This window comes from Amblyomma mixtum, chromosome 8 (genome assembly GCF_055824585.1).
Source record: "Amblyomma mixtum isolate Tamu chromosome 8, ASM5582458v1, whole genome shotgun sequence".
NCBI lineage: Eukaryota > Metazoa > Arthropoda > Arachnida > Ixodida > Ixodidae > Amblyomma > Amblyomma mixtum.
Window position 1 is genome coordinate 50063736 of NC_143019.1, and position 23827 is coordinate 50087562.

General features: G+C 49.2%; 1 protein-coding gene across 3 annotated transcripts in view; it reads left to right on the forward strand.

Moving 5' to 3' along the window:
- Window positions 1-23827, forward strand: part of LOC149332357 (uncharacterized) — a 63605-nt gene that overhangs the window by 33545 nt on the left and 6233 nt on the right. The window contains exons 3-5 of one of the 3 annotated variants that reach the window (XM_089557264.1): window positions 8700-8947; window positions 16251-16360; window positions 17877-17997. In XM_089557264.1, the coding sequence (XP_089413390.1) occupies window positions 8700-8947; window positions 16251-16360; window positions 17877-17997 (479 nt within the window). Of the gene's footprint in view, window positions 1-8699; window positions 8948-10653; window positions 11138-16250; window positions 16361-17876; window positions 17998-23827 lie in introns of those variants that run through there. The other 2 variants (XM_089557266.1, XM_089557265.1) reach the window with 2 other exon arrangements.

A 23827-nucleotide genomic window follows, 5' to 3' on the forward strand; every position in this document is an offset into this window, starting at 1 on the left:
TCATCGTCTCTCAAACTTCACCCTTCCGCACCCGTAGATCCAACAACGAACAATCATCCCCCCCCCCCCCCCCCCACACACACACAGCAACCGAACAAAGGCGTGTCATCTGAGGGAGTGCTCCAGAGCTCCTGATTACACCGGTTGGGAATCTCCGCTTCGAAACCTTACTAGTCCCAGCGACCAATTATTGAAGCTTAGCAGATGGCAGTGCCGCCCGAAAGCGATAAATAAAATCTATCGCTTTTTGTTGTCATTACCTTACGAAGAGCTCACTTCCTTGCTTGTTCCGGCTTTTAATTATGTTACGCATTTTTCTACAACGGTTTCGCTGATTTTTTGTTGTCTCGCGGAAACGTGAATAACTATTGACCAACTTAGAGTTTGTAACTTCAACACAGTTTCTTTTACTGCCCGCAGGCGTCGCGACAGTCAGCAAACCTCCTGAGTTTTGACCCAATCAGACCACCGGATTTCAATACATGGGACCTATGAGGAGTTTTAACAGCTGAGGTGATCGAAGAGCTCTGCGAGTGCTCATTGTAACCGCGCCGCTATCTTCAACGCAAACGGAGCCGTCCGGCGCAGAGCCCTCTCAGCCGCCCACGTGGCCCCAGCGCCGTGACGTCATCGATGCCTCGCGAACAAGACGAGAGTAATCACAAATTCATAATCTGCAAATGCATAGTCCAGCTGCGCTGGATGAAAGCATTAATCACAGTCGTGATCGTCCTGCCATCTTTAATGCGACACATTGAAGTTGTCATGCCAGAACTCCACCGATGCCCGAGACGCATTTAGCTGATTGGTCGAGAGAGGTCACGTGACGTGTCGTCACCACAATTTTCCCTCATGGGCCACCCTGATTGGTCGAGAGAGTTCACATGGCAATGTGACGTCATCGCAACCTGCCCGTCGAGTTCTGAGCAACGTAGTTTCTACAGACAGCAACCTAGATAAGAGAATCTAGTCACACATAGGGTACAGACTATATGCCGCGTCTACAATAGCCGTTCGGCGGCTGTTCAGCACGCAACTTGTGCGCCACGCTGTTCGCTTCTGAAGAAGAAACTAGCATTCCGCCCTGGCCGCCTTGGTGTACTGTCGCATCTTATCGGTGTTTGCGTTCCTCTGCCGTCTAGACGCGAGCTACCAGCACCAACTGCTACGTGACAATATATGCAAATGTCGGCACCATCACAGCATAGGGGATGTCTACTCTGAATATGGCGGTTGATGGGCCGACGATTGCAAAGAAACTGTCGCAAACACACACATCACTTTCAGCAGAAGCTGCGACAATTGTTAAATATAATGCTATCATGCATTCCACTGCAATTTGTTAAATTTAATGCTATAGCATTCCAAGCTCATTTATGGTGGCATGCAGTTTTCTTTCATAAAGAACGTATAAATAACTAGAAAATATTAAATACTTTTTCCGAGTATTCTTTGGTTTGTTCGGTATAAACCTGATGCAGTTATTCGACTTACTGATGCGCAAAGCCTCAAACTGCTGCATGCATAGTCACGTGTGCCGCGGAGAGTGATCATTAGTAAATATATTCAGTGTGTATGTATACCACGTACCACTTCTGACAGCCGCGCATGCCTAGATTGAGCCGCGGCGGCCGCGTTTCGATGGAGGCTGAACGCAGAAGGCGCCCGTGATCCCCGAGTGGCCGAAGTTATTAAGGCGGAAGCCTTCAATGCCTCATCGTTGTAAGCAGTTGTCGACAGAAATGTCACGCTTTTCAATTGGTCGAAATGGTCGTGACGTCACAGTGCGCGAATTTCAAACGGGACCAATTGTACTTTGGCTAGTAACCATGCAACCAATTAAAGGGATCGTATACATAGCTTGCACCGACGTCACATCCGGTGGCCGTCGGCTGCTATAGTCGGCCATGCTGCCGAACCACCGCCAGACCGCCTCTAGCTTACCGCTGCCCATGTTAGCTCGCATCGTGTTGGTTCTCGTCCATCCGTAGATTCAGTATAGACCTCTTGCATTGCCCAGGGGGCGCTGCGAAAATGGTGCTAAAGAGCGCCCTCTGCCCTCGGCTGGGTAGTACCGGGCTCTGGCGTCTGCTTCGGAAAGCACGTTGGCAGTATGAACCCGCGACTTTCGCTTGTGCTGTGCCATGGCCTACAGCGAATATCGGGTGCCGAAGATTTTTGCAGGGCTGGCGCGCTGTGTAAAGGGAAGAAATTATGCGACGCCAAGTACGTGTACTCTGTTCAAGAAATAAGCGGCTAAGTTTCAGCGCGGTGTCATTCGCAAGAGAAGAGAGTCGCGTACGAAGTTGAACTTCATATAAGGTCTGCACGCTTCGAGATTTAAGCGCACCAACGCGATGAAATACTTGCAATATATGAATTCGCAGCAGCGCTAAACAAACATGTATACGGGACTGCTCGAGCGCACGACGGTACACGCCGCGCCAGCAGCGGTCTTTCAGCATGCCACGAAACGGTGGGCCTCCTGCAGTCTTTTTTCACTGCATCTCGCTGAACAAGTAGTCATGCCTGCTTTGTAGTAGCCGCCATCTGTTCCTTCAGCATATATGAGCTCGCAGCCGAATAACGCTGCAGCGCGAGCTCGTGCGCTGCGCGCTTCATGTCGCTTTCTTGATGTAGCTTTTCATCCTTAAAACGACATCGCTCGAACACGTTCGCTGTTATCAGTGATGCCGCGCTGCCACATACGTACTGGTTTGAGGTCGACAATGTGCAGATTTCACTCTCGACGCTGGGCTAGCTGCTCGTACTGCGCAGCGAATTCGTACCTAATCAACCCCCCCCCCCCCCATTTGTGGTCATTTGCACGCACCTGGCCACCTCACCACGTTGCACCGGTCGAATTGTCAATTGTCTCAGTGGCCGGGTCTTTAGTCGTGAACCACCAGCCATGCCTGCTGATATGTCGATTTGCCTTAATAGTGATTATCTGAAGTGAGATGTTGACATGACATATGAATTATACCATGCATTTTTTTGTGCAGTGTTGTGCATTCCCTTGATATGATCTCTGAATTATGCTGTTCGTTTCTCGCCTTTTGCTGCTGGCTCTGTTGCGCATTCCCTACTGTTTGTTGATTGTCATGGTACACTTTTTGCTGCTTGCTTGGTCCAACTGCCTATGTAGAGATGTACTAAACAAGTTGTGTTGTAGAATGCATAAATTCTCATTCGACGCCTGCATTTGCGGCTGCTCCCTACATATACATTTTTTGAGAGAGGTAGGCGCCAAAAGAAGACGAACACAAGGAGGATGAGACCGGCTGTAGACCGTGTGGAAGATTGTATGTACATATGAGGGATGACTGGCATTGTTTTGCTCGTTACCCACAAAGTGGCGACTGCATATCCTGGTGTTCGGCACTGCATCCCACGCTTTGCCGTCCGGACTATATGTGCAAAAAGAACGAATTTCAGCAACGCGGATAACCAAACAAACATCAAGGGAGGCGAAGCAGCCAGCACAACGCGAAGGTTCGCTTACTCAGTGCGTCGAACTGCAGCTATCCAGCGCGCCCGGCGTCGTGAGACCTTGAAGGAAAACGGTAGAATTTGATATTGGGATTCAGACCTTCTTGCTCGTGGCAGCCCACGACACAGCAGTAAGGACGGTGACGCTTTTTCGAGACTGAGCGAAGTCTCTCGGGCGGATCGGCGTCGCAGATTCCTTCTGCTGCCTGCATTTCGTCCTAAGGCACACGGAGCGTCGTTTTCTAAAAACTGAGCCACGGCCAGGCCGCGGCGTGGTTGGTCACAAGTGACGAGCCTTGCCGCATTCACAACAGTGCCGAAAAACGTGCGAATCGACGCAAAACGCAGGCTAGAAAGGTACGCCGCCACAGCCAGCGCTCACTACTACCCAACCTGGTACTACCCAGCCAGCTTTTCCTTGCTGCCACCAGGCGCCGCCACGTTACCTCAAACTCCAGCGCAAGAGCCCTATGGTTTTGTGTCCCACCCTTGGCTGCTCCGACCGTAGCGACAGCTCCAGGTGAAAGAAGAAGCCGATTAACTCGAAGTTCATCTGCATTCGTCAGATAATCGGAGGCATGCAAGTGCGAGCGCTCCATGCCTCAGTACGAATCTGCGCAATCTGCGGCTGGCTCGCATTAAGCGCGACAATTTGGACCCCGATAACTCAAATTTACTTGTGTGCGGAGCGCACTTTGTGACAGGTAAGAGGCTTGTGTCATCAACTAAATCTTTGCGAAAACGTGGGAAGCAATGGTTACACCCTGAAGTGAATGTTGCTGTTGACCCTATCCGATTTGTCTGACAACACAAACCTAGACTGGGTCCGGCGTCGCTGCATCCTAGCTACAGCACTAGGCAAGCCGGTTCGGATCGCCCGGCAGAGAAAGCGGCGTGCCGAGGCCGAGCTTTTCGTCTCGTAGGCGCATCGCAGACAGGCTTCTCACCTACCTACTGTAGAAATCATTGTGTGCTTCCATTGATTAGAAGGCTTTCATTTCTTCCAATTACACAAAGCTGGAAAGAGTACACGATATCCCCCTGGGTCACTTCAGGGAACACATCAACGCCCATCGCCGCGTCGACTCCCGGTCGCAGCGTGTACGGACCTATATCGTCGCAAATTTTCACTTTTTGTGCGGAACGTACGCGCGCCTATCGAATAAGTTCAGAGCAGTAGCCTGCACTGAATGGTTCATTCATCTGTGGAGTAGGCATCGCGCCCGAAAGATAAGAAAATAATCCAAAGTGTCCGAGGAGTGGTCAGGCGTCGCAGGACGGACGGGCGGAGACGGCCGAAGTGGTTCGGCAGCATGGCCGCAAGCTCTTGATGGAGGCGGAAGTGACGTCACGTGCAAGCTATGTATAGCGATGCTCCAAGTACGTGGGACTGAGTGTAGTTAATTGCTTAATTACACAATTAGCCTAATTAACCCTTCTAGTCAGGTCAGATAATTAAATAAAACCGAGTAGTCGAGTTCGGGCATCGAACCCCGGTCTCTGGAGAGCGAGACGAGCATGCTACCCACTCCGCCATGCCAGCTCAATGGTTTGGAATGAACAAAAGCGCGTCTATAATAGTGAATACGGTGTCTTCGTTCACTCCCATCTTCCTCCCTTCCCGTTACGGCGAGGTTCAGGTGTCCACCGAGATATGCGTGACAGATACATTTCCTTTTCCTCAAAAACCAATTTACCGACGAGCAAGGCGTAGAACCGAACGGGCGATGGCGTTCTATGGACTCCCTGGCAGCGTTGCAAGACGCTGCCGCGTTTCACTCTTAGATGCGAAGCCCAACATCTTAACGCATCAGTGACACAAGCAGCAACACTGCGCTTAAGGTTTTCGCCTCACCGCACTTTAGGTCAACAAAGTGCCCCCGTTTTTCGGAGGCCTCCACCACGGCACCTCTTTCTTCTTTTCTTCTTTCACTTTATCTCTCTCTTCCCTGACTTCTAAAGACGAGCAGGCTTGCTCGAAGTAATGTGACAGTATAGTACCGTGGAGGCGGCTGGGGCTCGGAGGAACGGACACTTTCCGTGCTCTGTTGGTTTGCCGATGGAAATCTGCCAGTGTGTTGAGCTGTGCATACTCCTGGAGCAGACAGATAGGGGTTGCTTCGCCACCAGCGGCGAAGCGAGAAGATACCTGCGCCGGAAAAATGCCTTCACTGAGAAGCACCCGCTTCCGACACCACTGTGCAACTGTGGACATGCCCTGAGGCTTCTCTCGTGCGCGCTCGTGTTCTTCAAGAGGCAGGTCTATCTTGTCATAATGACTCGAATATTCACTTGTGGTTGACTAAAAATGTTTACGCTCGAAGTTTGTGACTTTTTACACATAACCGGACTTCATGCTTTTTTCTAATGTTTCGTAACATTCCTTACTGACAACACGTTTTATGCCGTGTGGCAACTTTAGCGTCACAAATCATAGTAATAAATATCCCTTCCCTTACGGCGCGCTTTGGGTGTGCACCGAGATATTGCGACAGTTACTGCGTCATTTCCTTTCCTCAAAAACAATTCCATTTTTTTTTTTGTTGCGAAAGCAACACTATACGCGAGTCGCCGAGCCATTTCGCGGAGCTGACAAAAGGCCATACTGCGCATGCGCGAGGAGCAGTGACGTCACACGGCGCACAGCTGGCGCGCCTCCGCCGTCGCTGCGCGGGTGACTCAGAGGTGCCGCCGCCGCGCTCGCCAGTTGCGCATGAGCAGTAGCGACGCATAGCTAGCGTGCCGGGGCCGCCGCCGCTGCCGCGCGCTCTCTATCACCTCTCTCTCCCCTCGCTGCTTTCGCAATCCTTCGAGTTTAACCAGAGCTAACCCACTGCCAATTTTTTTTATTTCGGGTGCGCATGTACCTAATGCCGACGCGAAATTACTGGCAACACAAAAATGCCTTTCCCGGGGACCTTTAGTAGCAGTAGTAGCAGTAACAGTACTAGCAGTAGCAGTAGTAGTAGCAGCAAGCAGTAGCAGCAGTAGTAGTAGCAGCAGTAGCAGTAGTAGTAGCCAGTGGCGTAGCCAGAAATTTTGTTCGGGGGGGGGGGGGGGGGGGGGGCTCATGTTGCAGCGCGGCCTCCTCATAGCATTTGTGGAGGGATCAAACGCAAGAATAATAACTGCGTTGCCATTGGCAATGCCATTGCGTACGCTACGCACTGTCTAGACAAGTGAAATATGTATTTTTTAAATAAAAGAATGCATTCGTATGTCTTAAAAACCGTGGCACACATAACTAATACTAATGCTTCCATGCATTTGCGTATTTAATAAGTAAAGAACATATCACACGAAGTCTAGAACTATATCGGTCCGAAACCAGCAAAGCAGTGCATGCCGCTGATATGAAAATCGCAAAGGCTATGAAATTAGCAAGTGTAGAGGACAAATATTTTAATGAATCTTTGTCGTTCACCCCCGCCGCGGTGGCTCAGTGGTTACGGCGCTTGGCTCCTGATCCGAAAGACGCGGGTTCGACCCCGTCCGCGGTGGCCGAATTTCGATGAAGGCGAAATTCTAGAGGCCCGTGTACTGTGCGATGTTAAAGAACCACAGGTGATCGAAATTTCCGGAGCCCTTCATTACGGCGTCCCCATAGCCTGAGTCGCTTTGGGACGTTAAACCCCAAATAAACCAAACCTTTGTCGTTAAGAACCTTCACATTTCTGTACATACGCAACGGCCAGAAAAAAATCCCAATGACGCTGTCCTTCGTTCCAGTGTACTGCGCAGCAGCAGCTGTCACCGGTCATGTATTACGAGTAATTGCACCGAAATTTTAGTCGCAACAACGAGCACATGTATAAACGAGGAGTTGTGCAAAATATGCATTAGAAGTGCGAAGATAAAATGGAGTATTAGAAATGCGAAGATACAACTTGATAAAGGACAAAAAAGTGTCAATGGAAACAGTCACTGTATGTATACACAAAACCTCGCAACAAAATATTTAAATACACGTACGTCTCCATTAAATATACGTATCTAAGCAAGTCACTCCATATAATGCGTCAAACAAGGCAAATTAACATCTCGCGCAGTCATAGATAGTAAACTTGACACACGGAAAGACAGACGATCCAGGCAAGAACAAAACTATCATAGCTGAAGTCGCGATATATGTACTTGGGCCATGCTGCGGTCGCGACAGCACCATATGGTTAGCATAATAGATGAACAATGCAGAAATCAATACGAAAGTACGTATTTTTTAACTACCTGCACGGCGACAGTTATTCTGCAACCAAGTTAAAGAACCCCAGGTGGTCGAAATTTCCGGAGCCCTTCACTATACGTCGTCTCTCATAGCCTGAGTCGCTTTGGGACGTTAAAACCCATAAACCAAACCAAGCCATAATTACTGAAGGGTATTTCTTTAGTTCAAAGAAAAAGTAAAAGCAGTTAGCTAAAAAGGAAAGAGAAGGACAAACGAAAGCCACGAATGATGCCTCAAGTTGAAATAACCAATATCCGAGTGTGTATGTTGGGAAACGCCGCGTGGGCAGGGCTTTCAATAAGCAAGGTTAATCAAGATCGGTTATTGATGTCCTCAATTTTCGTATTCGCATGGTAACTTTGATCTTGATGCTAAACGATGCTTGCGTTACGTGATTCCAGGTGCATGGGCGTTGCCACGAAATCCAACCCGAGTTAGCAATGTTTGCGCCAAAATGTCTTTTCTAGTCTGAAAGGGACATTGTAGGGGACAAAATCCAGATTCACTTCCGGCGCCGGTGGTTGTTTTGGTCAGCGGTGCGTGACAATTCCAAAAAATTTCGGGGGGGGGGGGGGGGGGGGCTGCAGCCCCATAAGCCCTCTCCCTGGCTACGCCCCTCGTAGTAGCAGCAGTAGTAGCAGCAGTAACAGTAGTAGTAGTACTGTTACATCGCACAGTACACAGGCCTCTAGAATTTCGCCTCCATCGAAATTCGACCGCCGCGGCTGGGATCGAACCCGCGTCTTTCGGGTCAGCAGGCGAGCGCCGTAACGACTGAGCCACCGCGCCTAGTAGTAGGAGTAGCAGTAGTAACAACTACTAATAGTACTACAACGACGACCACATGCGCACCTTGCCCACGAACCTTACTGCTTGAATTTTCGGTACTAGTTTTCCTGGGAAAAAAACAGGCTGTGCCGTTCAGAGCTCTTTTATATGTGGAAAGGCATGCTGTGGGCGCTGACGGAGCCGTTCGCTGCAGTCCGGTCGCATCAGGGGCTGAGGTTTGAGACCACGACGATCGGGCTCATCATCCCGGTGAGCACCACCACGACGACGCTGCGACCCGGCATACTGTTCTGCACCATCGGGAGTAGCGTGACTCGCGACGTGACGGATGTGGTGCCCGAAGATCTCATCTGCGACTACCTCGTCTACACCAGCCTCGTGCTGATCGGCGAAGAATTCTGGCCGCTCTCCGACAAAGAGTCATGGACGAGCTACTACAGGGTGAGTCCGAAATACTTTTGCAGAGTAGGCACAAGTGAGATAGTACTCTGCGAGGTGTACAGAAGAAGCCTGCAAAAAAAATTACTGAGGTTCAAACCGGCTGAATGAACCAAGAGGACGAGCGAAAGCAAAGCCGACAGTATTTATATAGCGAAGAATGGTGTGACACCATTGCTACGTCATCGCATGACGTCACATCAGGCAATGCAAATCTCAGCTCTAAAGGTCAAAGGTCGCATGGCCTCTGGTCAGTTGTCATGCTAGTTGGTCATTAGATACGCCCCCATACTTTGCATATCACGGCTATGGCAGAATGACCAAGTTTGACCTTCCAATGCTTTGAAGGTCAAAGCGACCGACCGTCGATAAATCAGGTGTGCCTTGCGTAGTAGAGCTTTCGTTAGTCCTACGCGTCTTTTCCTTCGTCTGCGACTTTTATAATGACAGCTGTAGGGGCTGTGTTTCTACAGCGTCGTCGTCGGCATAACACACCAAGTGCAACGCGTCACGTTGAATGCGTTGGTCGTAGTGCGGTGACGTCACGCATGATGTCATGACAATGTTCGCGCTGATATTGGCTAGAGAATGCCAATGGCAGATTGTTCCGAACACGCAAAAGGTGCAAAAGGTACCCCTACCGAGAGTACCTAAAATCTACAGTGAGTGGCATCGGCATCTCGCGCTTCTTCAGCTGTCGTTCAATTCCGCATTACTTCACAGCGGCAAACGTCACATCAGATTTAAAAAAAAAAACGTAATAGCATATGCGTCAAGGGTCTCGTTCAGCGGAGCCCCCGGCGCAGTTGGCGTCGTTGCTGGTGCGTACGCAAACACCGGATTGGTCAAGAGGTTCGTGACGTCAAACGCGGAGCTGCGGAATGAAAAGTGATTAAAATAGCAAAATAGTGAATACAAAGTCGCAACATGACTCAAACGTAATTAGGACATGCAAGTATATATACTTAAAGTAAAGGAAAATAGCGCATTATTGCCGGGAATCGAGGCTCACGGCCTCAACAGCTGTCGTTATAAAAGTCGCAGACGAAGGAAAAGACAGACGACGCATAGGACTAGCGAAAGCTCTACTGCGCAAGGTACACCTGATTTATCGACGGTTGGTCGCTTTGACCTTCAAAGCATTGGAAGGTCAAACTTAGTCATTTGAGTCAGACGTGTACCCCTTGGCCACGCAGGCACGTTCACACGAATGAATGAATGAATGAATGAATGAATGAATGAATGAATGAATGAATGAATGAATGAATGAATGAATGAATGAATGAATGAATGAATGAATGAGCTGGTTGTTAAGAAAGGGCTGCTCAAGGCCATTTGTTGGGGATTTGGGTTGTTACAGAAGGGACAAGTAGGGAGCTATTCGACACATAATATGAAAAATAGTGTCCGTGTCTGCGTGAGCAAGAGGAGCCGTTGACGGGGCGAGTCATACACTTGCGGGCGGAGGTTAAGCGCCCTTCGATTTTTTTTTTTTTTTGCTTCTGCAGCACGAATTTCAACTTGCGCGAGGAGGACGATGTGGGGGCAACATACCATGGCATGTAATCGGCCCAGCATCGTAAATGGATGATATTGGGCCGATTATATCTGTGCTGCTTGGCTAGTGGGCTTGAGAGGGAAGGGGGCTTAGGGGTGAGGAGTAGAGCTGTTTCCAATGGCGCCATGCGCCGCACTGAACACGCACGCAGATGATCCCGGGCCTGAGCAGCAGGAATGTCACGGGTGGCGTCAGCTTCGCGATGGAAAGCGAGGGCAGCGGCGGCACCTTGGACAGCCTTGCCAGAACGACCACGAAATTGGAAGAGTTCGTCAAAAAGAACATCCTGGCGTTCGGCGTGATCAACTACAACCCCGACCTGGGCCACCTTTATCATTACAATCATGGATTCAAGGCACGGAGCTCGCTGTGCGCTGTATTTATCTCCCGCTGTGGCGTTGTCCGCAGTCGCAAACCGGCAGAGACTATGGAAGCGGCACAAAGCTCGACAACGGGGCTCAGTACATAGAGTGTGAGCTAAACCTGGGGACATGGAGCTAACTGCAGCGCATAGTTTATTAGCTCGTGACGAACGGTTAGTCCGCACGGAGACTAACTGTGTTGGTGATCTCTTTGCATATATTATACCCCTGCCACACGGCAAATTTAATGTCATTCTCATCGAATGACATTTGTTCGACTTAATGTCATTTTTTCTGCGCGCTGCTACACGGCAAAAACTAATGTCATTTGCAAATGATGGCGATTGCGATGAAAAGAGAGTACAGCATATAAAAATTTCGATGTATGCTTCAATACGTTTCAAAAAGTATTGCTTTGCTAATGGAAACCGATTTTAAAATCTTCATCCTCATTTCAATAACGTGTCGATCACTGCTATCCACCACGAGTCCAAGCCAAACCTCAGCCAGCGCCGGCAGGCAAATGGCGGACGTCATTTTGTGAAATGCTCTCTGTGGTGAAATTAGACAGTATTAGCTGTGCGTCCACAAAAGCTTTGCGCATGCTACGGGCGCACCTTGCGCGCACTGCCGCCCGTTAGTTGGGAGCACGGTGGTTGGGAGTGACTAGCGTAGCGCGCGAGAAGCATAACATACTGTGGCGCCATCTAGATGACAGGAAGTCAAACCTCCTGAACTGAGTGCCGAAGAAAGGTTTTTCTCTTTTATTAACGGCAGTAATGAACGCATTCGAAGGCTTTGTTTTTTTTTAAATGTAAATCAATTGGATGAAATGAAAAGGTAGATTCTAGTGCAAAGTTGGAGAATTACTTCGCTCGGGGTCGTTGCTATGACGACAGTGTACGCCGTACATAGTTAAGTCTAGCATCAAGAATTTCTGAAATTTATCTCAAAAGCGACCAATATTTCAAACCTATATTGTTACGGAGGGATGAGAATGCACAAAATAAAAGCGAATACAACCGTTTAGAGCAAGCTATCGCGTCGAAAACTGCAGCGGCGACGCAGTATTCGGTCCGAAGCGGGTGAGCTGGGGGTCGCCATGTGAATGTTAACCACGCAAGGCTGGTAGCGAGAGTGAGTTTTATTTTTTCCCAATTCTATTTGGCATTTTTATATACATAAATGAACGACCGCATAATCATACAGACGCGGAAATATTACAGTGCTTGTGACATTTTTGTAATAGTGTTTTTCGGTGTATATTCTCACCAAGTCTCTGGTGTCGAGGGAACACATTAGCTCGGAGATCGCTGGCTAATGAGTTCTGTAAACTCATTCGGTACCTAATGTCGTTTTCATCGAATGACATTATATTTTCTCGTGTGGCAGCAAACTAATGTCATTTTGAACGAACGTCATTCGATGGGAATGACATTAAATTTGCCGTGTGGCAGGGATTGGTAGTTGTGACAACGCAGACACTTCCCGAGGACTAAACCCTGTGCCACTTGAAATCCTTCGGCTTTTTGAAGTATAAAGATAACCTTCGTGGAGTAGCGACGTCAGGGGTGGTGGACGTCCCAAACAAATGACTCATGGTAATTGGTGAGCTGTTAAGTCGTCAGTGTCGTTGGCCATGAGAGAAAACTCCGCGAAAGAGTCCGCAAAGAAGCAACCTTAGGTGAACCCCCTAGGCGGGAGGTGGACCGCAAAGGCCACGGTGAACTTTTGGTGTCATCACAACCTGCGTACCGGATTGTGAGCAAACTGCACACCGTATCAGGTGGCAGTCAAATGACTGGTCACTAGAGGTAGCAACCTAGTTCCCACAAGCCCCACCGATGAAGGGTCAGGGTTCGGGCTAGTAGGTAGTCAACATGAGGATCCATAGCGCACAAAATTGAAGGGACACTACAAGCGCTAAACTTCCATTCAACGATCTTTATTTCGCGCGGACAACCTTATAAAGATCACGTAAGGTACAGGTATAGATGACTAACAACGATTATCTTGTGAAGCTCATTATGTGTCACGGAATGAGAAAAAACACAATGCAAGCCTCTAATCAGTGAGGACGTTTCACACTATCGCCCGCTGCCTTGAATCTAAGAAAGTCGTCTTTCCTTGATAATGACACCGAAGGATCACTTACGCAATTTTCCAATCCCTATTTCCATTGCCGCAGCTTCAATTATCTCCCTCATTTTTTTATCACTATTTTTTCCTAACACTGAAAACTCCTCGAACTTAGGCGCGCACTTGTGACCACGGCAGTGACGAGCCAAATTACCTGGCCCCTCATCTCTAACGTTTCTGTAGTGCTCGCTGAGTCGCTTATTCAGGAACCGGCATGTCTGTCAAATATACAACTTGCCACATGAAAGCGGCAACCTGTATACAACGTTATCGGTGCAATTTACAAAGGGTTTCTGATGCCGTACAGATAATCTTGACAAGATAATCATTGTTAGTCATCTATACCTGCACCTTACGTGATCCAAGGAGAGGGCTGAGTCGGGCTGCTTGGTCCATGTTGAATGGTGCGGCAAAACAGCGCTGACGGACGGGACGGAAGAAGAAGAGGCAGACACATGCGCTGAACTAACAACCAAAATGTTTATTGCGAAAGAGGGGGTCAATATAAAGCATAGAAGGGAAGAAAATGCGGTGAAAACATGACATGGCATACATTCGGGATATCATCACTGATTAAGAAAAGCGATCTCCTGTGGGAATAGAGCCACCGATGGTTGGCTTAAACATGAGTTGCCTAATGCGTAAATGTGAAAGGCCTCCGATATCAGGCGCTAGGTGTTATCTCTATACTTGGCGATGATAGTGGTTTGGTTCAGAAACGCCTCACATTCGTCGCAATCTGCGGAATGAATGACCATGTTATTTCGGCGTGACTTGTTTTCAATGTCTTTCGCGTGTTCGCGTAGCCGTTCGTTGACAGAATAAACAGAAACGTAGAAGAAACACAGAAACATATTTGTCAACTCTTGTTGTGGTGTGGTTTACAAGGTCCCACGATCATGCGGCCGTTTTTACATCGGGGAGGCCGGACAGTGCGTCAACGAACGGCTACACGAACACGCGAAAGACATTGAAAACAAGTCAAGCCGAAATAACATGGTCATTCATTCCACAGATTGCGACGAATGTGAGGCGTTTCTGAACCAAACCACTATCATCGCCAAGTATAGAGATCACACCTCGCGCCCGATATCGGAGGCCTTTCACATTCACGCATATCGGTGGCTCTATTCCCACAGGAGATCGCTTTTCTTAATCAGGGATGATATCCCGAATGTATGCCTTGTCTTGTTTGCACCGCATTTTCTTCCCTTCTATGCTATATTGCCCCCCCCCCCCCCCCCCTTTTTCGCAATAAACATTTTGGTTGTTAGTTCAGCGCATGTGTCTGTCTCGTCTTCTTCCGTCCCGTCCGTCAGCGCTGTTTTGCCGTACCATTCACCTTACGTGATCTTTATAAGGTTTTCCGTGCCAAATAAAGATCGTTCAGTGGAAGTTTAGCGCTTGTGTTGTGCCCCTTCAATTTTGTGCGCTATGGATCCAATTCCGCATATATGGACACTAATCCTTTCACCGCTATCATGTCAAAGGCGGAAATGTGTTCTCCAGTTTTTCAATCACCATCAGTACAGTAACCATATCAGTTTATCAGAATTTCCGAAACACGTCGGCCGTCACTCGGCGAGACATTTCTCACGCGAGATTCTACATCCCGCCCGCTCTGGCAGCCTGCAGGAGTAATGAGAAGTGGCTGCAGCATACAGCGGTGATAATAATCACCCGTGCAGCCAAAATACCCAGAGCTGTGGAAATGTCTGCCTGCTGATCCCTGATGCGTTGCGTCTTCTCCGGTAGCGGACCCAAAGGTAGCAGGGGGCCGAGTCGGACGTCAGGCTTAAGCACGTGGGTTGTAGGAACGGTATTTGCCAATATGTTTCAAATATAGGATCGATTACCTCTGCTGCTTCGGCAGACATCGGGCGGTTGTCACCAAAGCACAGACGGGTCGAGGATTAGAAAAACGTCGCATTCATACGAAGGCAAGAGAGAAAGGGGAACTTATGCGAACTTATTTATAATACAGCAGGGCTCGAGGAGAGGCTGGATATGCCCCTTTCCCAGGGCCCAGAGCGTCCTTTCGCACTCAACACTGTCCTTAAAGGTGCACTGAAGAAGACTCTGAACTCGTATTTTTGCCGCGGGAACTCGATCTACACGTTCCCAGCATTCTTAGAAACCTCGACTTATTTCCCTCTGTGGCCGATTTCCCCAACTAAATCGGATTAACGTCCGGCTCCCGCCTTTATTTTTTAAATTCTCCCCGTACGGTGGGCGGAGTCGTCCAACGCGTGGAGTGCCTTTCAGCCAGCTCCGTGGAGGCTTTGCTTTCTCTTTATTTTGTTTTTTAGGTTTCCGTGAATAAATAGTTTCATTCGCAGATAATATAGCTGCAAAATAAGCCCGCAGAAGTAAAAATACGCGCGGACTATTTGCTACTACGGATTACTACGTATTACTCCGCCGATGGCAGAGCGGCAAGCCGCCACGGGACTAGGTGAAAGGCACTCCACACGTTGGCCGACTCCGCCCACCGTACGGGGAGAATAAAAAAAAAAAGGCGGGAGCCGGACATTAATTCGATTTAATTAGGGAAATCGGCCACACAGGGCAAGAAATCGAAGTTTCTAAGAATGCTGGGAAAGTGTAGATCGAGTTCCCGTGTCAAAAAGACGAGTTCAGATTCCTCTTCACTGCACCTTTAAAACTGCTAAGGTGCAGCCCCTCCCTCAGGGTGGTGGCCAATCGAACACGATGCACATCCCTCCAAGACGTGAGCCAATCAAAACAGCACAGCACTGCAGCAGGCCGAGTCGCTATAGTCGGATACAACTCAAGTCTGCCGTGAAGCTCCGCCCACATTCAGCCTCCGCGCACAGAATTCCTCCACGACGAAAAAGTAGTCCGCTGCTTAAACGTTCCTTAATAAGGGAGTAATTACTCATTGACGTCCACCCAAGCGCAGCCATACGGCTGCAAAAGGAAAGCTATGCAGCTTTCTCAGAAACTTCACGGTTAAAGAAGAATTCGTCCTGGTCGGAGGTTCGAACCTGGGACCACCGCTTCACCGGAGCAGTCGCTCTACCAATTGAGCTAACCGGGACGGCAAGCTTATGGAAGGGCGAGAGCGAATTGATCAATAACTCGAAGCGGGAGCTGTGTTGGTCAAATTCCCTAAATGTTCCCCTAAACATTTTGCGAAGGTCAAAGTCGTTCTAGTATCATCACCAGCGAATGAACGCCTCAAGATCGTCGCGTTCCTCTTAATAATCCTCCCCTTCGCTCCCAGGTCCTGAAAGAGGTCACGAAAGACAAGGAGGCCGCCATGACTTTCCTCGGAGTCACTCCCGCGTCTCGCGTCGTCGCCAACAAGCTCATCGAGGAAGTCATCAAAATGGTGTACGCGCAAATCAGTCTCATTTGCAGGTAGCTGCAAGCAGAGGAGAACAGGGGGAAGTGTATAGGAAATGCAGTGAATGCATGCGTGCTGCACCGTGGTATTTAGTTTACGATGCCGTCTCTGTAGTCGCTTCCTGTTTTTTGCCTGTCACTGTAGCGGCGTTTACATAAACCCGACAGCGGCGGGTCGAGTCAGGGGTCGAGTTGAGCAAGGTCAGCCCAGCTCGACGACTGCGTGTTTACATGAACTCGATTTTAGCGAGTCGAGGCCACTTCAACTCCAACGACACCAAGCGCCAAACAGCGCAAGCGGGAGAGGGCAGGGGCAGCCTCCAAGATGGCGGCACGGAACCGCTGTCTCGGAAGCGCGTTGGCGCCTCATCACCACCACCATGTTACCATGGTGGTGGTGATGATGATGATGTCTGCGGTTTTAGCAACGGACCTTTGAACATGCGGTTCAACCGTTGTTCAGGAGGCCCATTCGTACGTGAACTATACAGGCAGATATTCATCGTCATCATCAGCCTGACTATGCCCACTACAGCGCAAATGACTCTCCCATGTCTCTACAATTAACCCGGTCCTTTGCCAGCTGCAGCCACTGTATCCCCGCAAACTTCTTAATCTCAATAAACAGATTCACAACAGCGCTACGGAACGAGGACAGAAGGAACACGAAAAACACAGGACGGGCGCTGTCCTGTGTTTTTCGTGTTCCTTCTGTCCTCGTTCCGTAGCGCTGTTGTGAATCTGTTTATTAAGCATGAACCAACTAGCCCACACCAGAATCTTCTTAATCTCGTCTGCCCCCCTAACTTTCTGGCTCCCCCTTCTACGCTTGCCTTCTCTTGGAATCCACTCCGTTACCCTTTAGGACCAATGGTTATCTTGAATTCGTATTACATGCCCTGCCCAAGCCCACTTCTTCCTACTGAGTTCGACTATAGATGTCATTAACACGCGTTTGTTCCCTCACCCACTCTTCCCGTTTCAAGTTTCATGATGATACACCTTTCATTTCTCTTACTATTGCTCGCTGCGTTTAACTTAAGCTGAACCCTTTTCGTTAGCCTCCACGTTTCTGTCCCGTAGGTGAGTACCGGTAGGATAAAGCTGTTGTATACTTATTTCTTGAGGGATATTGGTAAACTGCCACTCATGACATGAGGCAACCTGCCATATGCGCTCCACTACATTCTTGTTCTTCTAGTTATTTCCCTCTCATGATCCGGATAAGCGGCCACTACCTGCCCTAAGTAGGTCACTTCCAGCACCTCGCTACCAATTTTAAACTGTTGTTCCCTTGCGAGGCTGTTGAACATTAGATTGGTGCAGAGTCCCGCTTAATCGAAAGGCGCCTTCAGGAAGGGGGTGAGGAGTTACATTCGGGCTACAAGATTACAGGATTAGTTCTGCATCGCGCCTCCTAGGTTAGAGAGCCCAAGTCTCGCTTACAGAAGGCGCATGACGAGGCAGCCAGGTGAGAGTGACGTGTCTCTGCTCTTAACTGCAGAGGGGTCGACACCGTCATCATGGAGGCGTTCATAGCACACAGCGGCAGGATAGGATGCAACGTGTTCCCGATAGCCAGCGAAAGTATCGACGAATTGCAGAACACCACCCAGCCGACGCTGGTGAGTGGCTAATCGTTTCTCACAACGTAAGTCGAATTTTAGAATAATTCCACAAAAATTAGCTGGGGTTTAACTCTGATTAATCCGGGCCAGTTGCGTCAGCAAGCAGCAACTGTTTTGTCCGAGGCGAACGCGCGTATTTATTCCCCGTTTCCCTCCCGCTTTCTCTCTCCACATTCCGACACATGCGTCGACAGCGTGCAACTAGGCGCGCGGCAGCGGCGGCGGCGCAGCGACGATCCTGCCGCCTGGTGGAGCGCGGCTGAAACGGTTGCTATGGCAACGGCGCTCCATCTGTTTGACCTCGCCACCGCCGGGAGCTACGCGACGGCTCGAAACCTGGCGCAGTATTGCTGACGCAATAAAAGCAAATCATAGACAGGGACTCCGGAACAGGGGGAGCACCCCACCCTTTTAACATTTCTCAGGAGGGGGCCGCGCCCCACAATCTCCGGCTCCTTGCACTCAGATCTGACTGATAAACATTTCAGTTTTAGGACGTTATTAATGCAAAGCTCGGCGCAGCTGAGCTAGTTGGCTTCGTAGCTAGTCGTAAAGCATTCAATTTGAGTAACCTAAACCAAACATGTCTCAAAGGGAGTCATCGACTGAGCGTGATTTGCAGAATTGAAACATTATGCGCAAGCTTTTTCAGTGCAGTCGGTAAACTTTACAAAGTTGCCATTTGAATTTAAAAATACAAAGACAGTTAATAAAATTCAATAAATATTTCAATCAGACCTGCAATAAATAAATAAATATAGCTGAACAAACTCAATATTCTGCCCTTCCACTCAAAAAAAGAAAGTTCCGGAGTCCCTGGTCGTAGATATCCTACAGATTGGTTTCGTTCATAGAGGTAAACTTCCCAAAGCGACTCGAGCTAGTGGCCTCTAGAATTTCACTTCCATCGAAATTGACCACCGCGGCCGGGGTCGAACCCGCGTCTTTCGGGTCAGCAGCCGAGCATCATAACCAGTTAGCTACAGCGGCGGCAGATATCCTTTAGAAGTCCCATTTCCAGGCCTAATTTTTCAAAAGCGGAATGTTTTCGTTACGTCCAAGCAATATTCTTTGGTGGACACTTTATGTGGTGGAGGTTTGACAAACCCCCTCCAGCGGTTTTTGTTTTCCGAAACGCAGTGCTCAAAGGGAAAACATCTTCTCGCACTGATACGGTTCCCATGCACATGGCTGAGGCAGAAAAGTGTTTCTGATGAAAATTTTGTTTACTATTTTGTTTGCCTTTTTAGGCAAACAATTTATTCGAATCATCTAGAGCTGCCTTCAGAAGACAGCTGACTGCGGTTCGTTTTACGAAGAGAAAGAATTACTTGCTAAACTAGTTAAAATATTCGACAAGAACCGTGATGTCCATTCTCCCGCTCCCCCTCCCCCTTTCCCTAAACCTCTTTGTTCCTTTCTTTTTCTCCTCTTCTCTCTCTTGGCTTCGCTTCTCTCTGCTATCCCTTTTCTTTCTTCTTCTTCTTCTTCTCCTTCCTCGATTTCTATTCTTCATCCTTCACTTCTCTTCCTTGACTCAGCCGCCGCGGTAGCTCAGCGGTTATGGTGCTCGGCTGCTGATCCGAGAGACGCGGGTTCGATCCCGGCCGCGGCGGTCGCATTTCGATGGAGGCGAAGTTCTAGAGGCTTGCGTACTGTGCGATGTCAATGCACGCAAAAGAACCACAGGTGGTCTAAATTTCCGGAGTGCTTCACTACGGCGCACCCCATAGCCTGAGTCGCTTTGTGACGAAAGACCCCATAAAACGAAACGAAACTAATCTTCCTTGACTTGTTCGCATTGGCTTACTGCTTGGTTCGCTGAAAGAGTGATAGGGGCGCATGTGCGGCACTCTACACAGCTACCGTCGTACTAACCGGTCTAATACAGTCGAGCCCGGATATGTCAAACTCAGATATTTCGAATTATTCCCTACATCGAACACACTGATTGTGCCCTTGAATAGCCTATGTAAAAGTATAGGAATGTCGCGCAGTATATCGAACTGCGATTCCGTCGCTCGTCCGACACATCGAGCGGCACACCGCGTCTGCCAGTAGTGGCGTTTCTCCTAACGGCGTTCCTCGATCACACTTCTCGCGCCGAGACTGCTCGGTTGGCAGCTTCAGCGCTGTGAAAGGGCGCTTCCCTCGCTGCGTCTCTGTCATGCGGTGAAGCCAACCTAACTAAAGCTTAGTGGCATCTCTCGCATGGTGCGCTTCCCTCGCTTCGTTGACGAAGGCGTTGCGGAAACAAGCTGTACCTTAATTTTAATGGGCAATTCTTCTACTTATGGTGTAATGGCAACAGGATCAGACATCTAATGATAGACAGCGGCTAGTTCCAAAGCACCGCCCACAATGGACTCGTTGTGAAGCAGCTTAGGTAGGTGCTGCAGTCAGCATGTCGTTGCAAGAAGCGCATCACTAGCGTGGGTGCAATGTATGCTCTTACTTCTAGCTTTGCAAACAAGCTTATCCGTTGCCATTTTTATATATCACATTACAGATATATAGTTTCATATATCGAAACTATTTCACGATCCCCTTGGTGTTCGATATATCCGGGTTCGCCTGTATTACCTCACGCGTGTAGTTCCCGTCAGCGTCGACAGAGGTTTCGCTTTTCTGTGCGCAGAGAGAAGTGTCTCCTTCTCTCCGGTGTCGAATGGCGGTGGCGACCGTCTCCCTATTCGTAAAAAAAATGCTGTTATAATGTCAGAGCTTCTGGTCACGGCCAAACGGCGTATTACAGCCGTCACGTAAGATTTTTCAGAATTACATTCCTCTGTGGTGTCGTAGGTTTCAGAGACTGTGACTGTTGGGTTCTTTCACACGTATTATCGTGAGCGAAAGCAAGAGGCATTGTATGCCTATGTTTCTTGCCATCACGAGTTTGTCCGCACGATTACCTCAGAGCGAATGGGTTTATGCGAAAAAGAAAGGTACCATCGGATAGAGCAACAAAAAATCTCATGCGGTAAATCGGGGGGTTGAGGTGGGTTAATTAGTTAAAAAGGCGCCAAATTTTAAAACGCCGGAAGTGTGGGCGGAGCCAACGCGTGGCGCCAAATTTGAAAACGAAGCGCGCCGCTAAGTTTGCAAACTCAGGTGGGCAACTGATGGAACTTGATTAAGTAAGACAATTAATTGTGGTATCGATAAGGTATCTATCGATAAGTGATCCACTCCTGACACATCTAACATCTTCAGCCTCCCTCAGGCAGCGTACACGTGCTCTTATTCCCCCGTGTACCTACCCCATTCCCCTCAACCTATCACGAGTGGAGGGGGTCTCTCTGAGGCGGCTGCGTGTCGGAGTGGCCCTTACGCCTGCAGTTCGCAACCAGTGGCAAAGTGACAAGATTCCTGCGCCGCAAAAATGCCCTCACTGCGAAGCACCCGCTTCCGACACCAATGTCCACCACCTACTGTGGATACGTCCTGCAACTTCACTGGTGCGCGCTCGAGTTCTTCAAGAGGCAGGCCTCTCTGCCAACAATGACTCTACTTTGCACGTGTGGATAACGAAAAACATTTACGCCCGAAGCTTATGTGACTTTTTACACGCACCGGGCTTCATGCGTTTTTGTAACGTATTCTACCGCTCGTCACTAACACCACGTTTTATGCCGCGCGGCACACTCAGCGTCACAAATAAATAAGTGATCGATTTCTGGTTTGAGGGTCTCAACTTCCGGTCACGAGTTCTCAGTTGACCTGAAAAGTGTGGAAGTGTTTAAGGTGCACTGAAGAGGATTCTGAACTTGTCTTTTTGCCGCGGGAACTCGATCTACACTTTCCTAGCATTCTTAGAAACTGCAACTTATTGCCCTGTATCCCCGATTTCCCTAATTAAATCGAATTAACGTCCGGCTCCCGCCCTTTTTTTTTTTAATTCTGCCTCGTACGATGGGCGGAGCCGACCAACGCGTGAAGTTCCTTTCTGCCAGCTCCGTGGAGGCTTTGCTTTCGCTTTATTTTGTTTTTTAGGTTTCTATGAATAAATAGTTTCATTCCCAGATAATATAGCCGCAAAAAAGCCCGCAGAAATAAAAATACGCGCGGACTATTTGCTACTACGGACTACTACGTATTACTCCGCCGATGGCAGAGCGGCAAGCCGCCACGGGACTGGGTGAAAGGCACTCCACGCGTTGGTCGACTCCGCCCACCGTACGAGGCAGAATTAAAAAAAAAAAGGGTGAGAGCCGGCCGTTAATTCGATTTAATTAGGGAAATCGGCCATACAGGGCAAGAAGTCGCAGTTTCTAAGAATGCTGGGAACGTGTAGATCAAGTTCCCGCGGCAAAAAAACAAGTTCAGATTCCTCTTCAGTGCACCTTTAAGTGGGCATCTTGGTGTGACGTCATGCTTACGAATTTCTCCAATGCGGGTGGCGCAGTGATCTCTAACGTTTTTTGAATTTGTCTCATTGGGGCCGTCTTCTGCCTAACGGTTGCAATGTCCTTTGAAGCGACGGAGCAAAGACGTGTACCGCTTGTTATGCGGACTCATCCTTACAACTGCGCTCTCTCCTCATTCCGCCGAGGGCAGCCGATAGCGGAGTACGCCACCCGGCGAATCCGGGCATTCGGCGACCGCTTCCGCATCCTATTCGCCTCGACGATGGGCGTGATGGTGTTCCTGCCAGAAACCAATGAGAAGGTCCACAAGATACGCGACCGCTGCCTTCAGTCCTTCATGGTCGACATGCAGATGTTGTGCATGACCAAAGACGTCGTGGTGAAGCAAACCATAGACGGCATGTCGGCGGTCGCCGCCGAAAAATCGGGCCTCCACGTTTACGCCTACGAAAACGACCAGACGCTCCGTGAAAAGGTAACCTAAAGGTGGAAGCGCTGTGACAGGGACTCCTTTAAAGGGGCGGCTCACTAGCGATGTCGGAAGGTGGGTCGGAGAAGCCGTTTGTCTCAACTAGAATCGCTTATCAGTTCACGGCTGATGAGGGATCGCGCTTCGTATAATAGACCGACAAGCAGGGGCGGATCTAAGGGCGGGAATGAAGTAAAAAAATTGGCTGTGGTTTAGCTGTGGTTAAACCTGGAGGATTGCGAAAGCAACGAGGAGAGAGAGAGAGGCGATGGAGAGCGCGCGGCAGCGGCGGCGGCCCCGGCACGCTAGCCATGCGCCGCTACTGCGCATGCGCAACTGGCGAGCGCGGCGGCGGCACCTCTGAGTCACTTGCGCAGCGACGGCGGCGGCGCGCCAGCTGTGTGCCGTGTGACGTCACTGCTCCTCGCGCATGCGCAGTATGGCCTTGCCTCTGCTCCGCGAAATGGCTCGGCGACTCGCGTAGTGTTGCTTTCGCAACAAAACAGGTTGGAACACGTTCTCGTCGGGAGAGGATGCAGCGCGGGCTAGCGTCTGTAAGAAGTCAAAACTGAAAAAAAAAGGGGGGAAGAGCGGGGTGGGAGAAGGTTTTGCTTTGCTTTCGTATTTCATATATTTCGTATTTTGCTTCCGTATTACATGCCCTGTTCAAGCTCATTCCTTTCTCTTGATTGAAAGCAGGGTTTCATACAATATCATGCAAATTGTTTGAGATATGTATAACGAATCCTGTATGAGGTATGAGCAGCTCGAGAAACGCTCGAGGCGGGATAAATTTTGCGCATGTTTCGCGTGATTCTTTATACACAGAGTCAATTCCCTGCGTAAAACGGGTATGACACTTGTTTTGCACCGTTACAAATCGACATACTCGGTGTGAAATCAAGTTTTGTTAACAATTTAAATATGCACTTCATGAATATCATGTAGGCAATCATATTCAATCTATATTTGTACTCCCACCCCTTATGTA